Here is a 25,578-nt window from a genome sequence, read left to right as displayed (position 1 = left end):
AATATGACAAGATCTCAGAGTTAAAATGAGTCAGAACAAACTAACTTTGTTATAAAGTAATGGATTACAATCAACCAATGAGCTGTCAGCTGTTAAATTTAAGTACCCAGTTATATAATACTAATTTAGGTCAACCAATGACCAAGCAATGCTTCATTTTGTTCAGTCTGTGGTGTAAAAGGTCGCATTAGCAATTAAAGAAAAAAACACTTAAGCAAAAAAGGGTCAGGTCAAAGTGTCTGAATAATTTTGGCCCAAAATTTGTATACATTTTACTGGTAGTCCACTGTATGAAGATTTGTTGGGTATATGTCACAGTTTAGTTTATATTGCTATCATCACTTATAGTGTCCTGCAACCACTAGTAAAAAATTATATCTGGTGTCTGAATCATTTTTGGTTTGAATTACTTATTTCCTTGCATGCAGGTGCAAAACGCACATGGCAGTCAGCTGTAGTCTTGTAGTACACCTGTAGTAGTGTGTACAAGTGCAGCTTTTTGGCCCAGACGCAGCCGAATATAGTATGAAGCAGAGCAGGGCCAAGTGTTCTGGGAGTGGAACGAGGCCGCTGGACTGATTGCTAATGAGAGACGAACGCGACACACGGCTCGAGAGAAACGGAACTTTTGTTATGCCACAATTGCCACTTCCGCTTCTTCCGGTCAAGCGTATGTGGGGTAACGCTGTGCTGTTTTATCATATTAGATACATTTGAGCGTGTTAAATTATGTACTATAAGTTATGTAACTATAACCGTTACTCCGTGCGTTCGCTCGGCAGCTACTATGAGACATTTGTTGCAAACTAAGCTAGTTCGATATTAGGCATGGTAAAACAAACGTGATGAGCTATATAACAATGATTATTTTTTTGTCTATAAATGTAATACAGCTGTCCCCTTGACTAATAAAACTTATAATATATTAAAGGGTCTTTGGTATTTCCATGGTTTCTACAAAATAAAATAAAATAAAATAAAAAATCGAGGGTAAAGCGGGTATGATGTCATTGATAGGCGACGCACAGACACGGTCCGTGTCCTGGTAAAGGCTTATTTCTCTGGATTTAAACATTCTCGGAAACATCCGAGATAATGTAAGTCAACAAAATATATACCATTGTTCTGGAGGTTTTTGGATATTTTAATCCAAAAATCTTAAAAACTGTGCCTTTTAAAGGAATATTTCACCCAAAAATGCTAATTATCGTATAATTTACCCATAATTCTTGTTTGTATATGACTTTCTTCTTTCAGCCGAACACAATCTGAGTTATATTAAAAAATATCCTGGCTCTTCCCAGCTTTTTAATGGCATTGAATAGAGCCTGAGATTTAAAGCTCCAAAAAGTGCATCTATCCATCCATCATAAAAGGAATTCATACGACTCCAGTGGGTTTTTGTATGAAAAATATCCCTATGTTTTCACTAGCTTTTGGCAACCGCCGTACACGCATTCATGAGAGAGTTGAAATCCGGTGAAAGGGTGACCTCTGACCCAACGTATGAAGTAGGACTTATGATGTAGGCATGGCGTAAGCTTAGGTGAGAATTGACAAATGCGTAAGCACTGAGGATAGAGCAAAACAAAACGAAGGTCATGAATTAATAGTCTTTAGTTTTAAAGTTTTAAAGAAAAATACAGTTTTTTGATATTATGTATTCTTTTGTTCGTTCATGAATTAATTTGGGTAAGATATTTACTGTTTTTTATAATATTTTATTTAATATTAATATTTTTTTTAATGTAATATTTATTTATGTTTATGTAATTGACTTTTTGATTTATACCAAACTTGCTCAATCTCTAGAAGATACCTTCCTTTGACTTATCAAAATTACAATGTTTGAAATGTTATAAACTGAAAAATATATTTGGAGATATGGATTACTTAAGAGTTAAGACTCTGTGTAAAAAACTGTGTGAACAAATTGTTTGATGTCACAATTCAATATGCAAATATAACTTTGACTTCGTTTTTAGCAGTAGTTTTTCTTATATGCCAGTGGGAGATTAAACCGCAAAAAAATGGCAACGTTTATAAAATCTAAAAATTGAGAGCACATCTAAGGCTGAATTTATCTACAAAATTCAATTTGAATGACTTCTATGCAGTAAGTTAGAGAAAGAAGGAAAAAAAGTATGAGAGCGCCCTGCAAGCGCAGTAAAAATACTTATGAATATAAGAACCTGTTGGCTGCTTTCTGTCTCTCCTTTTCTCCTATTGCACATTTGGCAAATGATCAAATCAAGTCAGTCAAAATTGGTGCACTGCACTCGCACCCTGATAATAAACAGCCAGCAATTTTCAGCTGTGGCTTGAGGTGTCTGAAACTCTATGATAGCATTCAGTCTGACATTGAGACTCCTGGCAAAGTCTCACAATGCCTAACAGAGTCTCGAGAACAAAGTAGCTCAAGTCTTGGGTTTTTATGTGATCGACTTTGACTCCCTGAAGCACCTGAAAGTAACAAGTAGTTTATGAAAAGTCACTAATGAGGATCTATGCAGTCTTGTGTTTGATGTCACGTCATTGCTCACTCTGTCTGTCAGTGCATTGACCTCACTTTTCTTGCTGTCTCTGTTCTCTTCCTCCCAGTTGAGTTGCTTCCCCGTGCTAAGTGGCTCATTAGACCCGCAGATGAAGTACAGGGCTAATGACGACATTAGAAGCCTTCACAGATACGCTGCTAACATGAAGCAGCTGTGTTCTTCTTATTACAGGGCCGTGCAGGAGAGATAAAGAGAGAGATTTATGGCCATATTTTTTTTGGAACAGATGACATTGGTTGGAAGACTGTCCAGCCTGAGATCCCCAGGTGGAAATGACTCAAGCAATCAGGGCGGTTCAGGGCAAATACCATCACCAGAAGATTAGAGAGACAGAGAGGTCGACCGCTGGGCAGTTTTTTCTTCTATGAAATGTTTTGTTGTCTCACAAGTTTTTTTTTTTTTTTTTTGGGGAGAGAACTGCAGCTATTTTGTCTCTTGGTGCAGAGCGTCACATGATGTCTGTGCATGCAAGGAAGGCACTGGCTCATTTCATCAAAATGCCATAAAAACCCATTTGAGTTTTCAAATTTCATATAGAGAAAGCAATTGAAATGTTCTCAGAGAGTAAAAAGGCTTTCATGGATGAGTCTCACAAAAAACTGTCAAGAACATATCTGGGTCATTTCACCCAATTTTTTTTATTCTACAGTGTTTACCATTTGGGGTCTATACTATTTATTTGTATGTTTTTGAAAGAAGTCTCTTATGCTCACCAAGGCTGCATTTATTTGATCCAAATATTTGATTTATTTGTTTTCTATTTTAATATATTTAAGATGTAATATATTTCTGTGATGGAAAAGCTGAATTTTCAGCAGTCATTACTCTCAGTCTATATATATATATATATATATATATATATATCTCGGACCAAGATTTTTTTCAATTTATAATTTATATTTTACATTCCTTTACTTTAATGAAAAGTTATGGGTAAAAATATTGCATATTTTTGATTCGTTTTTAAGTCTCGCTTTCTTTAATGAAATCTACCTGAATTAATCATGCAAAAATGTCATGATTTAATCTGACACAATTAATTTAATATTTTTAGTGATTTTTTTCATTTATTTTTTAAATTGTGGGATTTATATATATATATATATATATATATATATATATATATATATATATATATAGTTAATTTTATCATCTCAACCGTTTCCTCAATTCAAGCCTTAAAACTGCAAAAAAATATGACAATGTATCTTTTGATTATATTAATGAAATGTTCTCAATATTTTCTATACACACTATTTTTAATTATCACTTTAAATTTTTTTATGGAAATTACAATACCCATGATACAATGCATTGGTCCTAAAAATCTTGGTTAAAAATAGGCTTCATTGTCATTTTGCAAAACATAATTTTATATTTTTGTCTTTGATATGAGATATGATCTGGGCTGCTTTTGTGAGATTTCCCCAAAATAGTCCGAGCTCAACATTATGACAGTATCACATTTTATTAGTTTGGCCCATTATGGATTTCCTGTAATGCTGATTCCTTTCAAGTACCTTATTCATCACAAGCTTGCCTATCCAGGAGTCAAATCTGATCTTGCACAAAGCTCTAGATAATGTGAATGTGATTAAGCTCCTCATGGCCTTTCATTCCGCTGCAACACCATTGCAGGATCTCTCGTTCATTTTCAGCTCTGAAATTCAAACTTCATGAAGTTAATTAGGCTTTGTGTGAGAGGGACTGGAAGAGGAGCATATGCGGCTAAGAATGTGCTGAAAAGACTAATTTTGGAACCGAGCGAGGAATTAACCCGAGCTTGAGGGAAGTGCTCTATCAAATGCTGATGGAGCTTTCCTGCTCACATCCCTGTATAACTGCCCGGGCTTTTTCACAGAAAAAGAGATGGTGGACCAAAACGGTGTGCATTTTTTGCTGAATTTCATCAAAAAAGATGACTAATAACATAAAGTGGGGCTATTTTCGAGTCCATTTCCTGAATCTGCGTCATATGCTGAAGAATGGGCCATGATACCCCCGATGAGAACTGCTGGGTGGCTTCAGAAAAGAGGAAGGAAACCTGATTCTAGCTCAGTGGTTACACAAACCTCGATTCGACTTGAGACTACAGCAACACTTGAGGCTGAAGTGGAAAAATAAGGGAGAGTATTTCAGCCATCTCTCAGCCGCTGTGAAGAGCAGTTTGAAGTGGAATTCGCTGTTTGGATATTGAAGCACGTACGGCTCTATAGATTGCTATAAAATCAATGAATTCGTCAAGCACCACAAAATCATCTTTATCAGACCAAAACACAGCCTTTTCCCAGAACTCTGTGCATCTCACCTGCTGATTTACAGCCTATCCTTACATTTGTAATACCCGTGCTTTGTATACTGTGCTTTGTTTTTGCTGAGCTTTCAGGATGTATTAATTGCTCGCTGTAACACACATACGTAATTTGTGGAGATCAGCAGTAAATTCCCCATTGAGAAGCTCAGTTTAATTCATACCTGAATATAGCAGCCTGTTCCAGATGTTATATAAGATGAAGCACCTAAAATACATCATATCGCCAAAAGTTTTGGGAAGCTTGCCTTTACATGCACATGAACTTTAATGACATCCCATTCTTAATCCGTAGGGTTTAATATGGAGTTGGCCCACCCTTTGCAGCTAACAGCTTCAACTCTTCTGGGAAGGCTTTCCACAAGGTTTAGGAGTGTGTTTATGGGAATTTTTGACCATTCTTCTAGAAACGCATTTGTGAGGTCAGGCACTGATGTTGGATGAGAAGGCCTGGCTCGCGGTCTCCTCTCTAATTAATCCCCAAGGTGTCCTATCGGGTTGAGGTCGGGACTCTGTGCAGGCCAGTCAAGTTCCTCCACACCAAACTCGCTCATGCGCTTTGTGCACTTGGAACGCTGAAGCATTAAGAGTTCATCTGGTTCATTCCAGTTTCACTGGAACTAAGGGGCCAAGCCTAACCCCTGAAAAACAACCCACACCATAATCCCCCCTCCACCAAACTTTACACTTGGCACAATACAGTCAGGCAACCGTTCTCCTGGCATCGCCAAACCCAGACTCGCCCATCGATTGCCAGACAGAAGCGTGATTCATCACTCCAGAGAACACGTCTCCACTGCTCTAAAGTCCAGTGGTGGCGTGCTTTACACCACTGCATCCAACGCTTTGCATTGCACTTGGTGATGTAAGGCTTGGATGTAGCTGCTCGGCCATGGAAACCCATTCCATGAAGCTCTCTACACACTGTTCTTGAGCTAATCTGAAGGCAACACAAAGTTTGGACTACCAGTTGACGACTTCTGCGCACTGTGATTTTACCTGGCCTACCACTTCGTGGCTAAGTTGCTGTTGTTCCCAATTGCTTCCAGTTTTTTTAATATACTACTAACAGTTGACCATCGAATATTTAGTAGTGAGGAAATTTCACAAATGGACTTATTGCACAGGTGGCAACCTATCACGGTACCATGCCTGAATTCACTGAGCTCCTGAGAGCGACCCATTCTTTCACAAATGTTTGTAGAAGCGTCTGCATGCCGAGGTGCTTAACTTTATACATCTTTGGCCATGGAAGTGATTGGAGGGGTGTCCCATTACTTTTGGCAATATAGTAAATATACTTCTGTGATTTATTTCCTTCACAAGAGCAAATGGAGCTGCTCATGAGTTTTTACTGGACAGCATATCATCCTTGACTCTGGGGTGCTGATTTAAATGGGTGTTTCCTCTCTGTTTGTATATTTCTGGGTATGTAGATTTTTTATGTTTTGATTTGCAGTGTTTTTTTATGTTATCCTAAAATGCTCAAACAACCCAAATAACCCATAAATATTCAGGGTATTCGTGGGAGCAGCTAGACGATTAACATTTTACTTTAGCATGCCTTTTTTTTATTTGAAGTTTGGTTGAGCTGTAATATATAATTTAGAGAGTAATACCTTTGAAGAATGTGCTAGTAAGAGAGAAGGTATTCCTCAAGTGAACAATAGTGAGAGTTTATGTAAATGAAGTACTGAATAAATTTGACTAAATTAGGACTGCAAAGAACATATTAGCCCAGCAAATACTTTTTACTGATATTTTACTGATATTGAATAACATATATTGAATATATTGTGTGAGAGTGAGCGTGAAAGGTTGTGCCCTTAATATTTTATGATTTATGCCTTATGTGTCTTAATACAGTATGGCATTTTTTTTAAGTTTAGTATATAAAATATAATATACATTTTGTAAAAATAATAATTGTATTTTATATTTTTATAAAATACATATTTTATTTTTGTATTATTTATACAAAAATATGTTCTATTGTTGGTGTTATTTATTTTTATATTCAATAAAATAAAATGAAGTAAAGCAATACAAGGTGTACACTGTAGTATAAGGGATAGGAAAAAACAATAGTAAAAGGGATTCCTCATCCATTAGATATTGAGATCTCAAAAGCTCATACTGTATGCAGTGTTTGTGTTGAGTCTGTAAATCACTGGAACAATAACAGTTTGAACCAGTTGTGAGCTCAGTTTAATACCATCCTGTGAATCTGGGCACTGCTCCTCTCAAGCATGGCTAATGAGCAATTACACGCACACGCACACACACACACAGACATATAAACACTCTACGAAAGATGGATGGTGCTCATAACTTACGCTGAGGTGCTGGCAGTGAGACACGGAGGCAGCGTTTTGATTCACGTGAAGCATCACCTTGTATCTGCCCTGTAGCCTCGCTCCAAGGATGCAAGGCGTAACACGGATAATATTTACAGCCGTAGCGGCTCCTGTGCTGTTGTTGTGCCATATGTTAAAGGCCTTACCACACATGAGCTCTGAGTGAAATGGCATGTATGTGTAATGGGAATCATTCATAACATGGAACTGAAGCATCCAGACATCACTCAACAGGTCAATCTCTGCAAAAAAAAAAACACCATCAGATCAGTTACTGAGAAACACGCTTGTTTCATGAGTGTGTCCAAGCCAGAGTGATGTTAAATTGAGGTTGAAGTATTTTTTCACATTGAGTTATAGCAAAGTCCCTTTAAGACAAGTCACTTCACTCAGCGACCATCTTTGAAACGCCTCTAAGGCAGGCAAATGCAGCGCCTATCTCTTTGAATGGGGAAACATCAAATTCTGCAAAACTGTTCGCCAAGCTTACGATTAAATTTCATATTTAAAATCCCCAATGAAATCTGACAACAACTGTCTCATAAATTTTGTTTCTAAATGATCGAATCATCACAAAAAACTGCTTTTTTCAGCCTGGACAAAGGAAATGCGCATGCAAAGTCCTTAACACGTGTCTCAGAACACCTTTTTCTATAGCAAGCGGAGATTCTAACCGCAGTTGCAGTGACACGATGACTTTACTAATCTACGATTGGCTCTTTCATTTAGAAGGCGGGGCCTATTCGCCATATTGGGCGTTGCACTTTCTCCCATTCATAAGCAATTGGAGTGCACCTTCTTCCTATAAATAAAGTCTTTGGCTTTAGTTCACCACAGTTTGTTACTTTTGCCTAGCCTGACAAGCCAGACCCACATCAAGATGTCTGGTCTGGAAACTCACCATTGACAGTGCTCAATCCAAGGGGCGGGATAAACGGTTGTCTGTCAAATTCCCTCTGTACTTAATTGGATAGCGCCACAACCAACCAAAGCGGAGCTAATGTTAGTTGATAGATTAAACTCCGAAATACATCTTCCTTTCTAACGAATGACTTCAGTGCCGTTCTTTGATCTTTCCTCTAAGAAAAGCTTAACTCCTTCCAGAGTAGCGGCCAAAAGCAATTTGAAAGACGCTGATCGTCAGCTTCTTTGTTTAACTGTAGCACCAAGAACCTCCGCAACTCCGCTCCGTCATTATGTTAAGCCCGCCCTCTGACTTTTTTCCAGCTCTGAGGTCTACCGAGAGTTGCTAGACTACACTCGCGGCAAAATAAATGTTCTGCCGCTAGGGTGCGTCTAGATTTCTAGGCTAACTTTTGCCATTTCCAGGTCTTTGACTTTATCACTATGTGACGTTCCTAGCAACTCCCTTTAACCATCACTATATTCCCAATATTGCATCATGTTTATATAAAAGTTACTACGTTATAAAAATATTAAGGACACAAACATTCTAAAAAAAAAAATATTTATCGTAATTATATCATAACATTTTTATTTTTGTATTTTTATTTTATTTAATTTGAAATATTTTATTACAAAGTCTCTTTTAATTTTCAAGTGTGTTAAGTTTTTCAAATTTCTTTAAAAAAAATTACAGATAGTGTCTTTACTGTCACTTTTGATCAGTTTAATGTTTAATGCATCTTTGCTAAATTATTAAGGAAAAAAAAAAAAAAGAATAATATATGTATGTATATATATATATATATATATATATATAATATATAATATATAATATATATATATATATAATTATTATTATTTTTTTTTTTATTTTTTTTCAGCAAATCAGCATACAGGACCAGAACCATCCTCTTTATAATCATAAATAAAGCACTCTAGCTGGTTGCATTCCTGCTGCTAAGAAGATGCACATTTGCATCTAAACCTCTCAGACCGACAAACCTGCACACAAAATCATTTCATTCACATAACATGTATGTATGTATTGGAACATCTTCTGAATAGCATCTTAAGGATAAACACAACCTTAATGGCATTCTTGGTTAGCATAATGTTAGCGTTTGAAGCTCTCTCTTCTGAGCAAACAGATGGATCCATTCAAGAAAGAGTCATTCAGATACCCCCAGTAAAGCAGGTAGTGCTTTATTGTATTGCACACCTTTTTTCTGCATCGAAAATTGCAGAGCAGCAAATCATTCCTCTAATATGTTTCTGTTGAGTGGGAGTGACCTTTGGCAGGGTGTAATATCACACAGAGAAAAAAAAGGCTAGAAGAAGCAGCCGAGCAAAAGAAGAAAGGGCAGTTTGTTTATGATCGCATTACACTGTAACAGAGCACTGAATCTGATGCCAACGCTAAGGAGATGCTCTGATTCGTATCTGAAAGGTCAGGTAATTTAAAAGAGCAGCCTATTATCAAACTTATAGAATATTCAAAGCCTCTCCGCGAGAGGAGATTAGAAACATCGGAAGGGTTTGAGTCTGGTGTGTGTGTATGTGTTCGTTTGATTCATGAGATGCCAGATAGAAGACTGAAAGAGAGTGCAGAAGGAGAATGTTTCAAATTCAGCCTCGGTGCTGGCAGAATGCACTTAGAAACACATTCATAATAAAGCCAAGGTCTTTCACTTGTGGCTTTTTATTTTTAATTCTCTTATATTTCTTATTCAACTGTTCTTGTTTATTTTATTATTGAAATCTTGTATGTTTCTTATTTATATATTTGGTAAAGCAACTGACTTTTGTAGCCGCACTGCATAGTTGCTTTATTCATACAGTATGACATGTCATATGAATGAAATATACCAGTCTGTGCTAAAAAGAAAAGTTGAAGGTACCAGTATTTCTGGTAGTACAACTGAGTATGAGCATCAAAGGTTTCTATTTACAGTGTGTTTTTACAAGTGTTGAGCATTGTAGCCAATCACAATCATATCTGTTGAGCGTGTGAAAGCAGTGGCCTATCAGAGGTGCTAGTCAGTAAGTTAGTCAGAATCCGCTTAATGCTGCAAACACACAGGGTTTTGTTCAACGTAAGCTGCACGCTTGTGAATCCTTTCATTATAACCAACAAAGTGTAAACACAATTTAAATAAGAGATTCATTATACAATTAAGATAGCTTTTTTTCACGAGAGTACATGCCATAAGCTTTATTGCTTGGAAGTTTGATCCGGTTTAGCTCCACGTAGGGCCTATGTTATTTATCTAACATGCCAGGCACGAATCGGTGGGCTGGGCTACAGAATAAGGCATTTTTCTTCTTCGGTTAAGGTGGGGTTTCACTGCACTCGGGGATGCACAATCGTAGATAGATCGTTTGATGAGCCTTTAAAAGCTCTCTTTTTTTGACTAACAAGGATGTTTTCAGCTTTGAAACTTACAGGATATTCTTATATTACGATTACCTTTTAAATATCAAAAGCTCAAGGGAGCTGAGCAGGACTTTTCATTGTGTTAGTGTGTGTTAAAATGAGTGGTGATCCGGCACTGAAAGCTGAGGTTTCATGGCTGTTATCAGTGGCAGTTGGCAGCAGCGTTAATCTTCTCTTGTGTACACAGACACGCACTTCGATCTATCGCTGTTCCACAGCTGCGGCGGCCTGTTATCCGTCGTAGTCAAACCACGAAATGCAAACAATTACATCCAGCTCTTGATATGCATCCACTGAGGTACATAGGCAATTTTACTTTATTACACTAAAAAGTTCCTCGGGGTGAATTAGAACCAGGAAACCATTGAATTCAAGGTGAAAATGCCAGTTGGGATAAATTAGCAGTATGTAAACATTAACATTTTACAAAATAATAGTAATGTTTCTTTAGTTCACTGTAAAAAGAAATTCAGGGGACCTGTTACCACAATTTAAATAAATACATGTTGCAAGTTAAAATTATAATTTAATGTTTTAATTGAACCTTTTAATTTGCAAACATTATTTTGTGGAGTTCTGATGCGAATTGGATGCGAATTGAGTGTCTTGCGCGATACGTGCGTTACACACGAGTGGTGCTTTTTGTGCATTCACGCGTTTGAAGCGAATTCGCGTCTGATGCCCGAGTTGAAAAATTGGAACTTTGGCGTCAATTCACGCCGCGTTAACCAATCAGGAGCCTGCTTGCTGCTGTCACGTGGTAAAGTGACGTGATGAGAAACCCTGCATAATTTAAAAATACTACTATTGTGTCACAAAATGTAGTTTTAAGACTTTTTCAGGTGGGAATGTAGTTGTTTAAAGCTCAAATCTGTGGTTTATTTATAAAGAGAGCGCCTATTAAAAAAAATATTATTTTGTTTGTGGAGTTGTGAGATCCAGGCGATCACCGGGCCTCAGCGCTCATTAACCCCGGCGAGAGCAGCCTTTCCTCGGCTAGTCCTTCTGACGTTTGCCGCTGGCTCTGATGTCCTGTAGTTTTTCGTCTTGTGTGGATCTAACGGGCGATCTGTGGTGCCGTTTTGACAGGGGCAAAGAGAAGTTTCATAACTTTATTTTTTTAAGGATATTTAAATACACATGCAGTGAAGATAAGGTAGGAGTTGCCTGCCCCACATTTGTATGGCTATTAATGTTTAATATACTTTTAATGAAAATGAAAAGAGGCAGAGTGGTGTTTTATGACATATCTCTCCTGGAGCGCCTTGAACACGCGTCTATTTAGATTCAAACGCTCAATTTATACGCGTGTCCAATTCACTGGGGACGAGTGAATGGATTCAAAATGTTCAAGCGTCCAACTAGACGTGTTAGACGCGATTTTGACGCTCTATTCCTGTTTGGTGTGAACGCAGCATTACTTGTTCATTAAATATACATGTTAAATAAGTTATGTTAGCATGTGATATGATAACAGCTGATTTAAACTGAAATCGAATTGGTTCCAGGGCTACAACTCTGGTAGTTGGAGCAACTTAATTCAACTTAAAAATGTTTGTTTATGCTAAAATTATTAAGTTCCTCCAACTCAATGTAGGGGGTTTCCAAAGTTACTCAGCATTTTCACTGGCCAAAATATTGTTGCCGGAAAATTTGTTGTTGTCTACATGTAAATGAGCACTGTACACACCAACTAAATAGGTCTATTTAGCTATTTTATTTTATTAAATATCAAAAATCTAAAAGGTGTGCATCATACCTGACACCTAGATGAACACTTTACAGTTGGTTTTATGACTGTAAGTCATTCTCTTTAAATGCTATTGAAGTTAGAATCGTGTATACCAATGTCGTATGTAACTTTAGACACGGTCCCTAAATTCGCGAATATCGAACTTCCAACTTTATGCCAGTCATGGTTCTGCTGTGATCTTTGTTTGAAACCATTTCCGCTGCTGAACAAAAGTCAATCACTGTATGATGAATGAATCTCCTACGTTCATCACACATAGGCTACATCTCTGCTTTGTTGTTTATGATGAGAGTGCAGATTTCAGTGAGTGAGAGCGCACTCTGAAAAAAACTCCGGCGTTTCAGCGATGGCTAATCTGAACGCCTCTGTATTAGACAATGCAATCATAAGATCAAAAGAATCGCGTGTAATTGGTTATAACACGCAGCGCGATTATAACAGATGCCTTTTGAGAAAACTGCAATAAAATTCAACCCGCCAAAATGGCTAGTGGGAGTGGTTGAGTTACACGCCACAACTGAAATCCACCCGCAAATGGCGGTTTAGCGGGTGTTAATGTCAAGCCCTGCTTATGGTTAGTTCATGTTAGTTAATACTTTAACTAATGTTAACAAATGAGACATAATTGTAAAGTGTTACCGATTTTTTTGTAACAATGTAAGAGTATTTGCAGTTACTTTTGATCCGTTTAATTATTTCTTTCTTTCCTTCTTTCTTTTAATCTTACTGATCCCAACTATAGTGTATTGTGATTCTGAGCAGAACATTTTTTTTTTATTGGTTGTCATGTTGTTGTATACGGTTCAGAGAGAGAAGGCACAGATTAGCAAATGAAAGTTGGCTGTTATTCACAAGTGTCCTTCAAACTGGCTTAAGAAAAGACTGTATACGGTGTCAAAGGAAGCAGAACAGCAACAAAAAGGCTTAGTATGCGAGTTAATTAAAGAATTACATCGTCAAACGCTGTTGTCAGGAAATAGCAGGATTCGCTGAGGCACATTATCGGCTAGTCGCCCTCGTTAACAGTCTCTGTACAAAATGAATTAGAGAAACTCTCAGCAATTCAGCTGAGATGGTGAGCGCACAATGTGGCCCCAGAGAGAAGTGTTTACCAGCCATTGTACCGGACAATACACCATTTTATTCTCAACTATTTTTAAGTATAGAGACCAGTCTGGCTCTTTGTAAGGCTCTACAGTAGTCGACTTAACCAGCACTGGATCATAAAGTTGTGGAGAAATGTATTGAGTCGATGCTAGAACTGACCGTTAAAAGATCTCACAGATGGAAAAAGATGAAAAACCTACTGTGAGTTAATAAACACATGCTTTATTGTTGTTTATGGGTTCATTCATCATTTTATATGGAATATATATGCAGTATGATATTTCCCAGTTATTACTTTCTGCTCTTGCATTGTTTACGATTGCCGATGACAAATAATAGATACGAGACGGGTCGGTTGTCGAGATTTCATGCAAGATGTTATCAACCTCGTGTAGTGCTGTGGGTTTGTGCGAGTCCTTGTCCGTTTGTGCGTTTTATCTCACGATGTGCTGAGGAAGGCCCTTGTCCGTGTATTGCTGTGTGGGGTCGCATAAGATACACCGTTTCTGATAAGATAAGCTAATGGAATCTGAAGGTCACCGAAAGGTCATTCTCCCGAGGCATCGCCGCTGTGGCAGAGTGGCAACACTTCATAATGATAAAGTCTTTGCAGAGGCCTGGAGCAGCAGTGCTTGCACATACAATTGTGGTAAGCGGCATACTTTCTGTTTGGAAAAGTGTGTCAAGAAGAAAAATATGCATTGCAGTTGCAGCATTATTTGATTACATGGTTATTTGAAATGTAATCAAATAATGCTGCAATTCCAATGCATATATTTCTTCTTTCCTTCATAGAACGTGTGACCTTACTATCTGATATTTCAAGATCGAGTGAAATTCAAAACAGTCAATGGTAGGTACACTGCCTTAAGTTACAGACAGAAGTTCAATTAAGCTTTTTTGTGAATTAATAAATGACATACAGATAGATTTTCACCTGCTGAAGTTGTTTGCATGCAGTTGGAGCTGTAAATCAAGCCCCCAGGGTTTTCAGTGCTGAACCAGTTAGAGACCTTGAGTTGTTTGAAATCTTCACATTGGAGTAATGAGTTTGAGCACATCCAAAGCCAAACACCCACACTCTTCAATTGAGCCAGATGGATACTGTCTCTTCATTATGTTAAAAAACAAACAATTGTGGAGTTAAAGTGATCTACTTTTGAAAGCGACTCACTTTTATGGGTCTATTTAAATAGAAATGAAAAAAAAACCTTGGTTTGTGTGTGTTGTATTGAAAATTGTTGTTGCAAATTTTGCAGAACTAAATGCATCAGCAAAGTATATAAGAATTTTTGTCTCTCACAGCGATGTCTTTAAAGAACCGGGTCACATTTTATTTTAAGGTGGCCGTGTTACATTGTAATTATACAATTAAGGCCCTGTTTACACCTGGTATTAAAGGGTTAGTTCACACAAAAATTTAAATTATCCCAGTTATATTAAAAAAAGTTATATAAAAAAATTATCCTGGCTCTTCCAAGCTTTATAATGGGAGTGAGTAAGTTGAGGGTGAGTAAATTATAGGATAATAATTTGTGGGTGAACTATCCCTTTAAGATGTGTTTTGGTCAATCGGATTACACGTTGATGAGGGAGACCAATTCCCATTTACACCTTATTGTTCAAACCAAACTTGGGTCTTCAGCTGACAAACGTTTAAATCCTGTCTGGTTAACGCACTTCCCATAATTTTTATGCATTAGGTAGGTGGAGAGAAAGTGGTCTTTTGTGGCAGTTTGAACACATTTGACCACATGAGCGTCAAAAGTGGACAAGCTCAAAATGTTTTAGACCCTATAACTGTATTTAGTGTTGTCCACTTGTGATCTGATCCATCAAAGTACAGGTGTAAACAGGGCCTAAGTATAGAGGAATATTAATTATCACATGTATTTATAGGGTTAGGATTAGGATGCGGGTGTGGTTTAGGGTTAGTTGCATGTAATTAAGCTAAATTTATAGTAATTACTATATTAACTACATAATGTGTAACAAAGACACTTTAAAATAAAGTGTTACCAAGAAAAATGTTGGGTTTCCCAACGAATCTTTCATGGAACAGTTCTTGAACTGAGGATTTTTTTTTAATAATCTAAAGAACCATAAACCAACCAGAGTCTCATCTTCCATTCCCTTTAAAAGCCAGTTGTGCTTGCACCATGGCGGATTCACTATTTACATAGCAAATTTGCGAGCGGAAAGACTGAATGCTTTTCCAGAGAGGAATCCTTTTATTTTACGTTTCTTTAGACATATGTCTCATGTTTGTGAGACAAGTATTCACTAAGCTAGAGTTCCTTTTCTGAAGACTATCTGAATGAACGTCTTTGACAAAGAGGCTGCAGATCGCGCATCATGTTTGTTTTCTTTATTTTGCAAAAAGCAAAACATTTTGTTTTTATTGTGACTGTACACAAAAAAAATAGAAACTTAACAGATTATAATGATGTATAACACTTGCCTGAATGATAATAAACGACAGTTATTTGAGTCTCTTTGGCACTGATAAGAAAAAAAGAGAGCCGATCGACTCGAGAGGGTTAAAAATGTTTATGTGCTGCTGCGTCCCTGTGTGTAATAAGCAGAGTGTACGCACATTGTGCCCCCGCCAACACTTATGTGTTCATTATGTGTTTATTCATAAATCTGTAAGATCTTAACTTCATGCTGTGGAATTACAAACCAGAAGACAGAACACAACAAACTACGTACTGTAACATATTGTAAGGTCTATATTTTTTATAATGTATCTTTTTTTTATGTCGTTCGTTGTGGTGGGACCAATGAAATATTGGCAAGGCACTGATGTGGCCAGCCGAAAAGACTTGCTTTGGTTAATGTGGAAAACTTATGTCTGGTCACTGAACTTTACATCTCTTCTCTCCGTCAGCTTCCCATATATTCCGGCTCAGGGAGCTTAATTCAATCTATCAAGTACCCCCTTCTTCTTTCACCCTATTTCTCTCTCTCCCTCTCTCCCTCTCTCTCTCTCTCTCTCTCTTCTCTTTTTCAACCAGTCTCCATTAATCTCAAACTCTGTCTAATTATCGTTAGCCTACAATGAGCGAGTGCAACATTGTCTCTAAAGGAAGCTGAAAAGTCATGGATGGTCTCGGAAGATACATTGATCCTTTTTTCCCAGGGTGCACTTTGTGTTTGGTGACTAATAGTCCTGTTTTACGGCTTCACTGGCAGTGTTGTGGTAAAGACTCAGAACCCTGCCATTGATCGTCTCGCACTGCAGATTTATGAGACACTCCACTGTGACTGTCTAGCAGACAGTGGCTGCCACATTACCCTCATATTGAGCGAAATGGATACACTCTGTCACCTCAATATGTTAAAAACTGAACAAATATGCATTACAGTGATCTACCTTTGAAGTTTGCATCTGATGCAATCAGCCACCCTGTCTCGCCATGTTTGGAGTTGATCATTACAATTTTTCTGAGGAATTTTTGAAATGTTCACAACTAAATTTAGAGCTTGCGTAAGCACGGTCAATCTGTGAATCATCAGGCATCAAGATGAATTATTTAATTGCAAGTTTTGGAACATTTAAAGCACCATAAAGCACTTGCTTGTACTGTAATTTTCAGTATTTTAAATCCACTATACAAGCATATTGTAATGGTTGTGGTGGCTGTAATGAAGCGCACGATGAAGGAGATCCTTAGGAAGACTTTTAATATAACTCAAAATACAAACAAGATAATATACAACCACTCTAACTCAAACAGGATAAATCCAGGACATGGGAGCACTGAGAACTGAAGGCTTGAATACAGATCTGAACAAGGAGAAACAAACTAGGCACACCTGAACAGAATACTCTAATCAGTAACCATAGGGACAAACTGCCATGGAGAGAAGGAAAGGAGAACAAATTAACAACGTAGAAAACAGATCAAGAAGCTAAAGCAGAAAAGACAAGATAACAAATCAAATTTTAAACAAACACAAAACGTGACATTGGCTACTGATAGAGCAGGAACCAATCAGCTCTGCCCTATAGAGAATGATGTGATTGCAAGCAGATTGAGTAAAGGACCTTGAGTCAGTGATCAGTCTGCGACATCTAGTTTCATGACATACACATAAACACATACACAATGTTTTAAATATAATGGAAGAGAGTAAGAGAAATTAAATGGCAGTAGAGAGTGATACAGAGAGCAGTCTGTCGGTGAGAACGGAAAGAGGGAAAAGAGAAGGGTTTGGGGAAGATGTACGACAAACGTGACACATTTGGGTCACGGTGGGCGTTTCAGTTTATTTTTTGTTTGTTTTATTGAACATTTTAAAAGATAATTGCGACTTTTTATCTCACAATTGTGAGTTTACAGATATAAAAGCACCATTGCGAGTAATAAAGTCAGAATTGTGAGATATAAAGACATCATTTAAAAAAATATTCTGATAGTCAGAAGTCACTTTTTTTTCGCAATTGCGAGTTTACATCTCACAATGCTGACTTTGCATCACGCAATTCTGACTTTATAACCCACAATTCTGACTTCTTTTCTAGTAATTGTGAGATATAAACTCGCAATCACGAGTTATAAAGTACAATTCTGAGGAGGAAAAAGACAATTCTGACATATCTGACTTTATATCTAGCAATTCTGACTTTTTTTCTCAGAATTGCATGATATAAAGTTGCAATTGCATGTTATAAAGTCACAATTGCAAGATATACATTTTATTGTGGAAACCGTGATATTTGTTGAACCGAAAAGAACAGAAAGAACATAATTTATTTGAAAATAATATTTTTGTAACATTGTAAATTACTTTATAATGTGTGTGTGTGTGTTGTTGTTTTTTTGTCATTATGAAATCTTGTGAAACCATACAAATACATCTTCAAGTACAGTTGTTGTCATATAAATAATGTTTAATCTGCCACATGGGCTTCTGTTTCTACTGTTTAATATAAAATGTGTCTATAAAGGCCCATTCACACCAAGGACGATAAATAACGATAACAATAAAGAAATAGTTCTAAAAAAATTTAAAGAATAGCTGAGTCCACACCACAACTATAACGATAATGGCACAGAGAGACAACTTCATTGGAATCACTTTCAGAATGACTTTTTCTAGCTGATGAATGAAAAAAAAAAACAATGACAGCCAATCATAATCCATCCTGCTTTAAAGAGCTCAAGCATTTAAAGTGGCAGATGTCAAACCTGCAGCACGTGCTTAGAATAAACAGAACGATATCGTCCGCTGGTGTGGACGGTAATATAGTTACCCATATAGTTATCGTTTTTGGTGTGAACAGGTCCTAAATGTGAAAAGAAAGTTGACTAGCAATATCAGTAATGTGTACCTGTCACAGAGCTTTTTATTGCCGTTCTCATTGCTGCTGTCTCTTCCTCTCCTTTCCGTTCCCTTCTTGCCATTCTTTCATTGTATCATGTCTTTGTCTTCTTGTCTTCTCATTGTTCCTGTACCTAGACCTAGTGAACCAGTTCTGTGAGCAGGTCCTGAACTTCTTGTTTTGTCCCTACTCTCCTGCCATAGCCCCGTCCTCCCCTGGTGTTGACTCCGTACCCTTGCAGCGAACAGGAAGTCAGAATGCCACAGGGACATTTCCCAGAGGCGGCTACGCGTCCGGTCAGGGTGCCAATTATACAGATACTTACCGCACATTGCCGTACTGCTCATCAGTGGAGTCTCCCTACAGCAAGTCCGGCCCTGCCCTGCCACCCGAGGGCACCCTGGCCCGCTCTCCCTCCATTGACAGCATTCAGAAGGATCCCAGGTGAGTTTGCATGCCCATTGAACCTTTTTTACCGTCACAGTAGCGCTCATGCCAGGTGCAGATGGCAAATGTACACATATCGATCCAATTTTAGCTGGCAGAGCATCTGCTGAAAGGGTTCCCAGCCGTTGTGTGTTATATTTTGGAGGCCCTTTTTAGGGTGACCACCTGGTTATTGCTCTGTTGCAGGAGAGCAGATGTGATTTTGCGGGATAATGCGGCACACATGGGAGAGAGATAAATGTACTGCTCTTAGACTATGTGAACTTGATTCAAATGAATTGGAAAGCCTGGGGAAGGGTAGGGGGTGTTCGCAGCAATGCCATATAAAGAACATGTTAAGAACATTTTAATTAATCTAAAGAACATTTTTCCACTATAAAGAACCTTTTGTGTAATGTAAAGGTTCCATGTATGTTAAAAGTGCCATGATATTTTTATTTTATTTGTTTCTTTCTCCGTTTTTAAAGGTGCAGTGTGTAATATTTAGGAGGATCTATTGACAGAAATGCAATATGATATACATAACTATGTTTTCAGTAGGGATGTCCCGATCAGGTTTTTTTGCCCTCGAGTCCGAGTCATTTGATTATGAGTATCTACCGATACCGAGTCCCGATCCTATACTTCTATAATACATTAAAAAGAGGAATAATATAATACATTAAGAAGAGCGAAAAAACAGATCCAGGATGTTCCTTATTTTTTATTTAATTCACCTTATTTTAACATTCAACAACTCTGTAAACAAACAGAGCACTTCTGTGAGGTAGCTTGAACAATCAAGTAATAAATAACATAAATTCTTCACTTTTGGACTTTAGTGCAACAGTAAATATAAAAGCATTAGCATATTTTCCATCGATTGCTGGATGCGCTCTGCGGTGCGCGATCCGCGAAATTCCTGGACATGTAGGGTCGCATGGCGTAAAACAAAACTTGAGTCAATCTATTGTGCGGTAAGGCTTAGTAGAGACATGGGAGCTACGGACGAACTCCAGATGTCTGTGGTGAACGAAACATGGGGTACATCTGATAACAGGACAAGTAGTTTGTCAGAAATCTTCTTATAAAGGGTTAGAAGGGTCAGAGCTTTGAAATAGTGGCGAGATGGCATTTCAAATCGAGGTTCTACGTGCTCCATAAGCATAAGAAATCGAGGGTTCTCTACAAAGGCGAATGGCAGGTCACTCATTGCGATCATTTGTGCTCTCTTGGCTGTGATGTCCTGCGCCTTCGCGCTGTCACGGGGCATTTTTTTCTTCCTCTTCAAACTCTCCTGCAGCGTGGGGTAAACTCGCTGTATTGTGTCGGGTGTTTGTTTTTGAGGTGCCGTATCAGGTTTGTTGTGTTAAATGTAGCCTTTTCCTTTCCGCCTCTTGCAATCCCAAGTTTACATATCTCACAGTTTGCTATGACAGTGTTGTTGTCATCAACTTTATAATACCTCCAGACCGAAGACATACTCGCGATTTCCGCTTGAAGCTGCTTCCGTGTTCTACTCTGCCGGCATTTAACCAATAGTGCCTCTGCAACAAAGGGATGTCATGCGCATGCGTTGCTGTTTCTGTGTGTAGTCAAAAGGGTCTAACTCTGTGCCACTGCATAACTATAGATGTGTTAAAAAATAATGAGAATATATATATACATATATATCCGAGTCCTGATCGGGACTTAACGCCGAATTCCGATCAAGTCTGAAACCACGTGATCGGATCTGGACATCCCTAGTTTTCAGTGGTGTATAAAGACCTTACATAATGAACCGTTATGTTTTTATTACCTTAGAAGGAGCCATTTCTATCTACATACACCGCGGGTCCCTTTACAGTGAAGTCACCATTTTGCGGCGCCATGTTTCTACAGTAGCCCTATCTGCTCTACAGAGTGCTTTTCTCTGCTGTCTCAGACGACATCTTTGTCCTGTGTGGGTCACCGTAGCTTCTCAATGTGCTTCGAAAGGGAGAGGTGAGCGGTGGGCGGCCGCTAAAATTTACACAGAGCACCTTTAAGGGACGGCTCCTTTAAAGCTATGGCCACTGATTGATTGGCTAGCGTCATTGCATAGGAACCAGTATCAGCACCCATTGCTATTGCAAGTAATTGTTTTGAAAACATTATCCACATAAAACCGTCATTTACAGAAAAAGCATTATGAAATCATTTACTTACGGTTTGTGATACAGCTGCTGTTAGATGATCCAATACAGATGGCTGTAAGATTCTTTGCGAATTACAGTGTGCCTCATTTATAAAACAAAATGCTCTGAACGAACATATAATCCTCTGACACGATCCGGGACACCTTTAAAATAAACCATCCATTTGTTTCCGGTGCTTGAATCATTCTGAAATCTGTACAGAGACGCAAACTAGCTGTTTACACTGGAATGCGTCAAATCGAACGTTCTTTCACTCTTCCATTTGTCCTGTTTTCAACAGACTCAAGTGCATGGATTATTTCAGAAACTGAACATGCATCTGTATACTTTATCCAGTGGACACTGCGTCACTGATCATAATGGGTTCTGCTTGTTTTTGTCGCGACGCAACACTTCCATACAGTGTGGGCAAATGTCAGCCGTTAAGCGACTGAACGCCGGTGGGCGTGATCTGAATGATGTGTGATCTGGAGGCAGTCATATTCAGTCGTTTTTGGAGCTTGATTAAATAAATTTTTTGTTTATAGTGAGGAGGACCATTTAAGCTATGAAACTTAAGTATAAGCTATGGTACAAAGACCTCTTATGTCAAAAGATCAAGGCACATTTGATGTCATGACACCTTTAAAAGGTTCTTCATGGAACCTTAGGATATTATCTACATAGAAGAATATTTACTTTTATGCGACGTAACACATCCCGTTAGACATCGGGTCTAAAATCTTATAATAGGCTTACCATAGTGAATTTGGGGATGTTGTTTTGAAAGAAGGATTGATGATGTATTGACTCATTAGTTCACTTTTGGGGGTCACTGCTTATGTTTTGCAGGACATGGAACAAAGCTCCCAATTTCGGGACTGTCCCGTAAAATAGCCTTGACCTTGTATCAGGGGTGAAAGCATATTCAGCCTTCTCAGTAAACATTTGGTCATGACATAAATGAAAAGGAAGCGATTTTGTAGCAATAGAGCTTCCTTTTGTAATCTTCACATTAAAGCTGTTGACTTATCAAAGGCTAATCCTGCTGGGTCTTTATACTGCCAACACATCTTTTTCTGTCTACTGCTTGTGCAAATAAATCATCTGAATAAACAAATAAAGCTATAATAAAAAATATTTTAGAATGTGATACTCTGTTTCCCATGATTAAGATTCTCTGTAAATGCATTTAGACAGCCACTTAAAAAGTCTACTGGCTGTCAACAGGGAATATATAGGTAAATTTACTTGTGAGCCGGGACAGGGCCTCTGGACATGAGCTTGCAGAGTCTTTTTATTTTTATTTGTGTTGATTTAGAGTGGGATTTCTTGCTGAAATACACTGTTGCTTGTTGTTTGTACATTTACTAAGTCAATAGCTTTTGGAAGTATGTGGTTTGTTGCACCTTCTTGCGCTTTGGCTGCCAGACGCATTGAACTCTATGCAGTTTTTACAGACATCAACAGAAATCATGATTAGTTTCCCGGGAGGAGGATGTTTCTAAAGCCCTGTGCTAATTATAGAAATACACTTCCTCAAAGCATGTGCTACACAGACAGGCGTTATCATAAAACGATATGACAAGGAACATATACTGTTCAAAAGTCTGTACGTTTTTTAAAGAATATATATTATTCAGCAGGGATGAATTAAACTGACAATGTTACAAAAGATTTCAATTCCAAAAAGAACTTTCTGTTCATTAAAGTATCTTGGGAAGAAAAGCATCACTGTTTCCTCAAACATATTAAGCAACACAACTGCACCAAACCAGTATATTAGAATGGTTTCTGAAGGATCATGTGACACTGAAGATTGAATTAATAATGCTGAAAATTCAACTTTGTATTCACAGGAATAATAAAATATTTTACAATAAGAGTTTTAAAATTGTAATAGTGAGTGATTTTATTGTATTGCCATTAATTGTTCTGGGTGATTGTTTTTAGGTAATTCAGTAGTACAAATTGTGCCATTAAAGGATTAGTTCACTACAAAATGAAAATGTCCTGATAATTTACTCACCCCCATCTCATCCAAGATTTTCATGTCTTTCTTTCTTTAGTTGAAAAGACATTACGTTTTTGAGGAAAACATTCCAGGATATTTCTCCATATAATGTACTTCAATTGCAACCAACGGGTTGAAGGTCCAAATTAATGCAGTTTCAAAGGGCTTCGGAGGGCTCTGCATGATCACAGTCGAGGAATAGGGTCTTATCTAGTGAAACCACTCGTCATTTTCTAAAGAAAAATAAACATTTATATACTTGTTAACCTCAAATGCGTGACTTCGGTGTTGTTGTTCTTCACGTTGCATGCATAGACTGTAAACAAATATGGGCGTAGTGTCCGTGACGTCACCCATAGGATTCTGATGAGCAGTTCTGAAGCGCAAAGTAGGGACGAGCTGGCCGTCGCCATCTTGTCAGCGCGTCATTACGTTACATAAATTCTGGGCCGAAACCGAAAATTTAGGATGCACTTGGCCGAAAACCGAAACTGAAGCCGAAAATGGCTTCTTTTAAAAATGTATACTAATATATAAATATATATATTGCTTGAATTTAATGGATATGAAATGAAAAAAATCAGGAACCAATAGAATAATCAAACTTTTATTAAATTACATAACAAAACCTAAAATATTTTTAACAATTAATATAGATAATAATACCAAATAGGCCTAATATTATTCTTCAAGTTTTATGTTCCATCAAATAAAATCATTTTTTAACAGTTGTGCAAAAAAAGATCCACAATTATCTGAATAACTGCACACAAAATCACAGAATGGTTCTCATTAAGAACATGAGATGCTGCACTGAATAGTCTCTCACTGTCTGTCACTGTTCTCCGGGAAAAATGGCATTTGGGGGGTCAAATATGTGTTTTTTTTGGCAGGGTTGCCTGCTAAAATTCGCATTTCTGGGTCTAAATATCACATAATTGGGGTCGGTTCAACCCGCGAACAAGGAAAAACATCCCACGGGAAAACCGGGGACTTTGCAACACTGCTTGGGGCAGGTAAAATACCTGCGTGCAATCCGCGCCCTTCGTTCGCGCGCCAGTAGTCAAGGGGATTGTCGCTTCTGGCAATGGGTAACGTTAGTACTAGTTCAGCTGGATACGTCTCTATTTGTTCTCATACCGCTGACATGCTTAATCTTTTATAGGCAGACGCGCCGCGTGATAACAGCTCGACTGTGAGTGAAACCTAAGCGCTTGCGCACGGATGGGAGGGGCGGGTGACATTCATTTTCGGTTTACGTTTTCGGCTGTTTTTTTATTTCGAAATTTCGGTGCCCCCCTAAAAACAACGATGTTGGACAATTTTAAAGTTGGAGGAGAAGAGATGGAGTTTTTCGGCACTGGTTCGGTACTTCCACGTACGTCACGGCCGTGACTTTTCCAACGTGATGGCGTCATATGTCGTGAAGAAGAACAACCGATGGCTTCGGTAAATAAGACCCTATTCCTCAGCTGGGATCGTGCAGAGCCCTCTGAAGCCCTTCATAGCCCTTTGAAACTGTAATGATTTGGACCTTGAACCCGTTGGTTGCAATTGATGTACATTATGTGGAGAAAAATCCTGGAATGTTTTCCTCAAAAAACTTACTTTCTTTTCAACTGAAGAAAGAAAGACATGAACATCTTGGATGAGATGGGGGTGAGTAAAGTATCAGGAAATTTTCATTTTGAAGTGAATTAATCCTTTAAGTACGAGAAAATGAAGTGATGCTTGCCTTAGCAAACACCATTATTTAATATTGACTACTGGTGAAAAACCATAGTAACGAAGACTATGAGATTATGTGCCAGCTCCATTTAGATGTAAATAATTTTTAATTCTTCACACCCTTGTCTAATAATACACTAGGGGCCAGATTTACTAAACCAAAAAAACAAATGGGAGTTCTGAGCGTGATCTACTGACTACGTGCAAATGAAAGACACAGACGCAGCCGGATCATTTACATAATGACCAACGCAATCTACCCGTTAGCGTCTGGTTTAAGACGTGCTTTTTTTGAGGTGATAAAAAATGGCGCAAAAACACCAGTAAATTGACGAGCACAAAGCTATTTAAATATTCTCCTCCCATACATTTTTTATCTGAATAGGAAACTCCTACAAATGCATATGCAATAAGGTCAACTGTGCCCACGACTTTTCGGTGATAATTTTTCACTGCTTGTCTTTAGTAAATCCTGAAAGAAGGTTTGCACTGTTCATCA

At 38.0% G+C, this 25,578-nt stretch overlaps 1 protein-coding gene across 1 annotated transcript in view; it reads left to right on the top strand.

The window, feature by feature from the left end:
* ctnnd2a (catenin (cadherin-associated protein), delta 2a) overlaps positions 1-25,578 on the top strand; it is a 218,575-nt gene that overhangs the window by 23,888 nt on the left and 169,109 nt on the right. Inside the window, exon 4 of the mRNA XM_079806697.1 lies at positions 18,956-19,196. Coding sequence (XP_079662823.1) covers positions 18,956-19,196 — 241 coding nt within the window. The remainder of the gene's footprint in view (positions 1-18,955; positions 19,197-25,578) is intronic.

This window comes from Gobio gobio (genome assembly GCF_949357685.1).
Source record: "Gobio gobio genome assembly, chromosome: 23".
Classification (NCBI taxonomy): Eukaryota; Metazoa; Chordata; class Actinopteri; order Cypriniformes; family Gobionidae; genus Gobio; species Gobio gobio.
The sequence above is the reverse complement of the archived record's forward strand: the minus strand, read 5'-3'. Positions and strand labels throughout refer to the sequence as shown.